This window comes from Malurus melanocephalus, unplaced genomic scaffold (assembly GCF_030028575.1).
Source record: "Malurus melanocephalus ecotype Western Australia unplaced genomic scaffold, MMel_1.1 scaffold_189, whole genome shotgun sequence".
Taxonomy (NCBI): Eukaryota; Metazoa; Chordata; class Aves; order Passeriformes; family Maluridae; genus Malurus; species Malurus melanocephalus.
Window position 1 is genome coordinate 418,997 of NW_026623421.1, and position 8,604 is coordinate 427,600.

The following is an 8,604-nucleotide window of genomic DNA, read 5'->3' on the forward strand; positions in this document are numbered from 1 at the left end:
AGCCAACTGCCTCCTCCACCAGTATCTGTGCCTTTCGCAGGCATCACGCCAGTGTCCCTCTCCCAGCAGGACACAGCTGCCTTGCRGATTCCCAATGCTTTGGAGACACAGCAAGGGAATAATTACACTTGCTGTAGATTACTGAGTCCCTACTTTTCAACCTAGCTAGTGTTGCCAAGTAATGAGCACTTCTATTAGCCATGTGGAAGGGAGTTTACTATTTGCTTATTAAAAGAACATCCTAAATCACACAATCTGTTTTTATATATCCCACCCTTCAGGACAGAAACAGTGCCCTTGCCAGGCCCTCACCTTGTAACAAAAGTTGAGTGATTAGCTAATCTAGGCAGCTGACACGAAAGTGAAATCCAGACTAATAAAAGCTTACAGTCTACTCTTTTTAACAGCACCTAAAACCAGGCTGAACCAGGCTGGTACTCTACAGCCGCATTTCTCTGCAGTTTAACTGTCGTATTTATTTTGTCTTGCCTAGAAACCAGACAGCTCTTTTAATTACATCCAAAACATGCCTGCTCAGACTGAGAAATGATCAGTCCTGCAAGCAGAGCCAAGTAGATGGCTTGGAAACAGACTACTGGATTCCTCTACGTCTTAATAGATTTGCCTAGTGAAATTCCTGAAGCTTCCTCTTCCCTCCCCCAGCCCTCCTTCAGCTACAGCTTAGTGTCCCTGTTTCAGACAGACCCTTTGTGTCTGATGAGGGTTGAACTCAAGTTACAGCCTCTCACTAGGACTGTCTCAGATGACAGGTTTCTACCACAATCTTAAGGAACACACTACTTGCAATCTCTTGAACTTGTACAACAGGTTCAGAAATCAAGTAAGAAAGGCAGAGATCAKAGATCACATAACCTCTCTCTAACCCTGACTTCCAAAGCCAACAATCCCAAACAAGAAAGTTTTTCCTCTGCGTTTTGTCTTTTTTAAATAAAGGTTTTAATAAAAGATAATTCATCTCTCTGCTTCACATGAATTCTGCACTGCCATGTCTCTTCAAACTCAAACCCCTGTTTAATAGCATAAGACACTTCCAGTGTGGAAAGACACTTAAGGCARTCTGACTTCCTGAAGACTTGGAATGAGCTGTACGTACACAGAGCATCCTTTAAAGGCATTACCATGTTTCAAATTCCTTCCCTGGTCTGATACCATGCCCTTTTAGGTACACTGTCATCAGCAGTTTTCAATAAACTTTGGAGCAGGCAGTATCTTCCCCTTATTTTAAAATTCAAAGAGTTATAGGACCGCAAAGGCAAACCTCAGGCAGGTCTCAYTGAAGATCCCTGCTGCGTGCTGCAAAGTTTGAATGCTGGCAAAGGACACAGAGTTAGTGCCAACTGCCCCATCACCTGCTGTCACCTTCCCCCATCAACGGCAAGGGTCCCAAACAGCTTAACAACCCCTAGTACAGTATCATCAGTCTTAAAGTTGTTGCCTTAAAAGAAAATTATAGGTTTGGGTTGAAGGGACTTTAAAGACCATCTAYTCCAAATCCCCTGCCATGGGCAGGGACACCTTTCTCTAACTATGTTGCTCAAATAGACAAAATAAATTCCAAAYGAATGGACACACTGGCTGTACTGGCACTACCTTATGCCCTTAAATCTACAAAGCAGACAGATCAGCCCCCTCTCTGCAATAGCCCTCCCACGCTCATGGGAGACCTCACTCATCAAATTTGCTCTGAGGAGCTTCCACTTCCTGTCCTACACCGTCACAGGAGCTGCTTTCAAGAACACTAGTGATAAGTCAAAGGAGAGGGTTAAAAAATCTCCCTTCTTTAGAGCAGACAGCTTTAACATTTCTTAACAGATTATTTTACGTTTTTCTTATTTGAACCAAACAAAACACATCATGAAAGAATTGCTACCTTGAGCTGTTCTTCCTGGCTTTGAGAACACACTACCAAAACATCTCTTCCTCAGATTCCCCCTGTAAGAACTTAAACTGGGAGCAGTATTAAGTAAATTTCTCAGTTGGAGGGAGAATCCTCACATGTTTTAAAGTTCTAAGGGAAAATAAAAATCATTCCACATCCCAAACAGAAGTTCCAGGAAGACACTGCTACTTCTTGGGCCTCCTAGCAACCTCTTTTCCTATAACTACCCAATGGATATAGTACAGAATCTGTGGAAACTATGACAGCCATCCACTTAATTTACCAGCAACTGCATTTAATCTCTCAGCCTTTATGCACAAGGTGACTTCATGCTGAAAGGTCACACTGTAATTTCACAAAAAGTAGTCTAAAATACATTCATCTATAACTGTTATCCAAATGTGGTTATTTCTACCACCTAGCCATACAGAGTAAATCAGAATGCAACTCTCTAACACAGACATTTCTCTGTTCTAGTATCAAAAGGAAGACTTAAGAAACTCAATCCCATCAATCTTGACAAATGAAATAATACCTACTCTACAGTCACTAYTTTACTATTCAGCCTAAAACCTTAGCATTCTTTGTGCTGTATCTGCATTTTTAATACYGATAACTTCAACCAACAGAGGAAGATTCACCTTTCTGTTCTGTGCTTAGTTGATTCAGACAATGTTTGTAGCTGAGAGGCCCAAGAGCTGGTTACACAATGAAGTACAAAAAACCAGGACTTRAAAAATAAAATTGCCATTAGCATTTAATCACCTATAAAAAAACGAGCACTTTCAGTTTACACTTCACTGCACAAGATCAAAGCTGGCCTTCAGTCTAAGCACAGGACATAGAGACCCCAACCTACAGTGACAAAGAATACTTAGACCAAGAGAGAAAAGAACATGGACCAGTCCTTTGGCTTTCAATACACACTGCACACATCCTTCCACATTATCAAAAGTGAAGCCCATCACAGAACTCTGTACTTGGGGACTACAGTCTCCACAAGTATCAAATTACATTTTCAAAAGCCTGTCAAAATATGGAAACATCTGGACTCCTGGAGAACTCTAMACTTGTCCACATAACCCAAGAAGCAGCAGAAGCATTGTTAAATTTAACAACCTGCATGAGCTTTATTAGATCACCACGTTTACAGGAATTAGCGGTAGCGGTGCAGCTGCAGGGTGTTGCGCCTTCTCCAGGCAGCACGACGAGAGCCACCAATGGTGTGGTGGAATTTGTGACCCTTGCCAAGCCCACGACTCTTGCGCCCGGCTGACGTCAGCCCGCGCATCTCTCTGTGCTTGTGGACGGGCTTGGTGATCCATTGGGTATCGGGGTTCCGCCTGATGGTCTTATGGAAGGGATCAATCAGGATTACTTCAAAAAACTTGTAAGTGGAATCTTCACCCACCCAATACGAATTTAAGACTCTCAGAGCCCCACAGTGACGGCCAGCACGTTCCTAGAGGAAAAAATAAATGCAAAAGGCTGTAAAACCATGGATGCAGGGCACTGTTCATGCAGAAAGATGACTATCTCAAACACAGAATTTCAATTTTCCCCAAGAGAGCCTCTTTTCCTATAAAAATTCACCCCCTTCCAGCTGCAAAGGTGCAAGAAAAGTACTAAAAGAAAGAAMGCTGTGTTACAAAAGAAAAAAGGCTGTGGATTCCTGCATGAAASAGGTTTTAAAGAACATGAACAAGAAGGTGCTTGGTTGACAAAAGAACTCTCTGTACACAGAAGCACCCAGTCAGTAAATACACAACATTAAAAATAACTTAAACATGAAGATGAAGAGCATGAGCTGCACTTGGGGTCATAGAACAATTTTTTTGTGGGAAGTTATGAAAGACTGATTAATTTGCACATCCAAAGCTACAGGAGAGAAAGACATTTCTGCAGAGAGTAAGCCTGTACCACTAGGAGTAAAGGAATAGCTGATGCAACAAATCTTTGTACCACTGCTGGTGTATTAGTACTTGCTATTCCAATCCTCACTTGTGGTTGGAAAGACGCAATCTTAGTTTAGAAAACAAAACAAAGCACAAAATAACCATTATGCAACTCCATCTGCCTCTGCTGTAAAGAATTCTCCTTGCCTAAAACACTGAGTGTTTAATTGTAGGACTTTTATCATCATCATCATGGGGAAACACTAACCAATGGACCCTGTTCATCTCCTTCCCCAATGCGATCCAAACCTATTGCTACAGGCTTCCCTAAACAGCACTTGACTATTTTCTGCACATGAAATAACATTTTTCCAAGYCCTTATTTTATTTCAGTATGAGAGCAACACCTGTATGAAACATTAGAACACCAATCACCCTCAACCAGCATCTATTCAAGGAGGGGAGCTCCAATCGAGGCTTTGCATTTCTGCAATCTGAAAAATGTAAGTCTTCAGGAAAGACTGTATCAGATTCAGAAAATTTCAAGCTAAAACTGAGGGCCAATAACCTCTTCCACAGCTGCCATAAATGAGCATGTGATTAGCCATCAGGTATCTGGGAATAACACATATGAAGAGAATGACATGAGCTCTGAAAACAGAATTGCATTTTTAATTCAAACTTATCACCTATGTTACTTTCAAATAAGCATGTCCCATTTATATTTTTTCCCTGAAAAAGAAAATCCCATTCTATYCAACTTGCTGAAGTCACTCAGAAATATTTTCTAAGTCCTGAGAACAGAAAAGTCTTCTGCTTCAAGGTGGAAAGGCAATGACACTCTCCCTTCTTCCACAATGACTTTTGTTTGAGAATGCAGCCTGGTCCTAACTCTAACCCACTGAAAAAGGGGTTTTTCRTAAAGACAAGAACTATATCTCTTCCAGATTACTACTGTGACAGCAACAAAGCTTACAAGATTTCATCAAATCTATGTCTACATTTTGAGTATTTCAGTAACAATATCTCACCTAAAACTAAGTCAACTACCAAACTGCGCGCTTGTGACGTACCAAAGGTTTCTATAAAGAAGCAGAAGGTCTCTGGCACGCTGCCTTCAGCTCCTGCAATACAGCTCAGTACACTGTGCAGCACTACTACTACACAAACAGGTGCTACAGGCTTTAAGACAGGAACTCACGTGTACTTTGTGAAAGGACCATCACCTATAGCTGGCTATCCACGTGGCAGGGAACACAGGAGTGGGATTTACTGACAAGCTATACACCTCAGCACATGCAACTTAATTCTCATGCCTAGCTCTGTRTTTTACTGTGGCTTGGAGTAGTTACATGTTATTCGTAACAAATATTGTGGTGTACTTTGGAAGGATACACTATGAACTTCACTAAATCACTCAAGTGGTTCCCACAAACTCCATTTTTAAAGTCTGAATAGTTTTTTTATTGTCTCAATAGGGCTTTTAAAGACATTCTGGTGCTTTTCTGGCACCATTATTTAAAGCCTTTTACCCAATGTACTAACAAAGCAGCTGGTTTGGTTTTATTTCTTTTGTCTCTGAGTATTTTGAGCTTTTACAGACTAAAGCCTTTCAACCAAAATTTGTGAGCAATATACCAGAATACTCACCTCTGCTACAGACTGAAGACTCCGGGCAAACTTGAGCTGGTTAACACCATGATGCACAGGTTTACCATAGGTTGCACCTTTGGGGACTGGGCGTTTGCGACCACCACGGCGAACACGGACACGGTAAATAACGTAACCTAAAACAAACGGCACSTTAGGACATAGAACAATTCTAGTAGCAATTTTCACCCCTGTACTGTATTGCCAATCCCCAAAAATTTACATAAAATACTGCAACATGAAGTCATTGTACTAATTTTTACCAAAATTTACAACTCGAAGTGAAAAGTACAACATTTTTTGTCATTTTCATTACAATTCAGTAARGAAAGTCATATCCTGTCACAACTATTTTTTGGTTCCAAACAAAAGCTTATGACACCTTTCCAGTCCCAAACAGACTAAGGTCAGCTACAGCTACATTGTAACAGAATCATAAAATAACCCCACCAAAATCRCTACCTGAACCCTACAATTCAGATGAGAGCACTCACAAAGCACTGAAGCTATCCACAAACCTGCTGAAATCTGATCACTGTGAAATGAGGAAACCAGATGAATGATCACAGAAGTGCCAAGTCTTATCTTTTTATCTTCTTAGCAAAWAAACATACAGGTTTTTTTAACAGGATTTCCTCAAGTTAAACATGGATGGCCACTTTCCCCATTTCTTTTCYTGACCAGTAACTGTCTTCCAATGACAGTACAAACTTCATCATCTTGCCYAAGTGCATACAGCTGTAATAYATAGTATGGCTTAGGTTGGAAGCAACCCTTAAGATCAGTGCCAACTCCCCTGCCATGGACAGGTACACCKTCCWTCAGACCAGTCTGCTCCGAGCTCCATCCAACCTGGCCTTGGATGCTCCCAGAGATGGGGTCACAATTTCYCTGGGCAACCTGTTCCAGTACATCACCACCCTCACAGTGAAGRGTTTCCTCCTACTATCTAACCCTACTCTTTTAGTTTGAAGCCATTCCCCCTTGTCCTGTCACTCTTGTGCAAGACTCTATCCAGCTCTATTGTAGCTCCTTTCAGGTACTAGGTCACAATTCATTCACCCTGAAAAAAACATGACACATGAAGCACATGACAAAACTTGGGCAGAGAAAGGACAYCCCCCCGAGCCCCAGGATACCAAAACACTGCACAACGCTGTGGCACTGATGTTGTACAAGAACAAAAATTGAGGTCAAAGCTAACTTGATCTTCACCTGCCGGAAGGCACGGATGCAAAATTAAGTGAGGTAGGCTGTGGGCACTGCTGCCAAATGAAGACATTTATGAAATTCTGTTCATTTCATGCAGGACACTTCACTTTATTGGGGCATACTTCAGTTTCAGGCTTTGTTATTCTGCTGTCACTGCAGGAAGCCAATGTCACTCCATCATGAGGCACAAGGACCTCACCTCTCTGTGCCATTACCTTGCTTGGCCTTGTATCCCAGCCTGCGGGCTTTGTCCGGTCGCGTGGGGCGCGGAGCCCGGTGCAAGGCCGACAGCTGGCGGTACTGCCAGCAGCGCACGCGCAGCAGGAACCGCATCACGTCCGACTGCTTCTTCCTCCATAGCTCCTGGATGTACTTGTAGGCACCCATGTCTGTCTACCTGCTGGATGGAGAGGTCAGTGAAAACAGTGCACCAAAAGCAAGTCCCAGTTTGAGCACCTTGCAACAGTGGCACTGCACAAAATCACACAGGGAATGGCACTGAAAGACAGGGAGCTCTCAAGCTTCCTTGTACCACTGACACATTTGGGAACATGGATCACACCTGGCAGCCTCCAGCACAACATGCTGTAGTTACCACTTCCAGCAATTTTCTTCCTTTTCATATGTTCTTAAGTATCAAACTCCTCAACTGAGGAATTTTCACGTGTTAGATCTGATACTACCAAACCCAACAATGAACACTTAAAACAAGTAGTAGGCCCCAATCTATAACGAACTATGGAACTGCAAGTACTAAGGCCTCTATTGTTAACACTTAAAAGTAAAACCTTACTAAAGTAAGTGAAAGTTTAATGGTTTTATTAGTGAGTAGAAGTTGATTAAGAAAATACTGCAGAGGGACTTTTGCTTTCTTAGAGCTATTTACATTGTGCTTTCCACATCTTAGGAGAGACTAGGCCTTCCTCCACGTCCCCTGAAACTGGGCTTTAAGTAAAATGGGACATACTCATCATGCCATACTAAAAAGAAGTGTCACAGCTCAGTGTCCTACTGCTGCTGACATTTGTGTTTTGCTCCATAGATGCCCTGCATTTTTAATTCAAGTTACTTTTTAAAATTATTTCTGCTGAGCATCACTGAGCTCAATTTGTATTGACTTCAGCAGAGCAAGGACTCAACACAAAGTTCCTACAGGTCAAATTTTGCCCTTAAAAACACAATTATTATTACACAGCCTCTCTTCTGAGTTGAATACCTTAAAAGTCGAAGGCATTTTAAAAAATCAAGTATTACTTTATTTTTTCATCGTTTAATTTCGTTTTCCTAAAAATCTCTGAGGCCTTATACATCTGCAGCAATCAGCACGTGTACCTGCATCCCATCAAGCCTCCACCCAACTCACCAACAGATACACGCAGGTCGCTTTATTTACAATTAAAAACACGTCAAAAAACAGCTCGTGTGTCATTCTGAATACCCCTCTTGTTCGAACCTGCCTAGCCATAGCTCATCCATTCCCATTCCCAGCCACCCCACTTTTTCACTGCAATACGGCACAAAAAGCCCCGCGAACAAACGGCAAACCCGAAGTAAACCAGTGCGCGCAGTCTGTCACCGATGTGCACCCGCTCTGTSGCGCCAGGGCCACCATGGATGTCCCGCTCCCCTCCCCGCCCCACCGAGGCGCAGCCCGCAGGCCCTCCTCCAGCGGCCTCCCAGAGGCCCCGCGCCGCAGGAGCAGCCCCATCCCACCCGGAGCCGAGCGGACGCGGCGGCACGGCGGGCCGATGGGCGCCCGGATCCCGGGATGGGTGCGGATTGAGGGAAAGGCCGCGCGCGGACCGGCCCTCACCTGATGGCGCCCAGGAAGGGAAAGGAAGGCCCCTGATTCCCACAAACCCTCGCGGCCAATCGCACTTCCGGCCGCGGCAGCGGTGCCTCATGGGCAATGTAGTCCGGCGAGAGGCGCCGGGCCCTGTRCCCGCC

The 8,604-nt window shown here is 43.5% G+C and overlaps 1 protein-coding gene across 1 annotated transcript; it reads right to left on the reverse strand.

Annotated features, from left to right (window-relative positions):
* Positions 1-2,631: 2,631 nt before the first annotated feature.
* Positions 2,632-8,547, reverse strand: RPL15 (ribosomal protein L15). Its single transcript, XM_057373207.1, has 4 exons — positions 8,471-8,547; positions 6,873-7,057; positions 5,446-5,582; positions 2,632-3,362 (listed from the first exon to the last, which is right to left on the reverse strand). The coding sequence occupies exons 2-4, from the start codon at positions 7,042-7,044 to the stop codon at positions 3,057-3,059; spliced, it is 615 nt and encodes a 204-aa protein (XP_057229190.1). The 5' UTR covers positions 7,045-7,057; positions 8,471-8,547; the 3' UTR covers positions 2,632-3,056.
* Between the last annotated feature and the right edge of the window lie 57 nt (positions 8,548-8,604).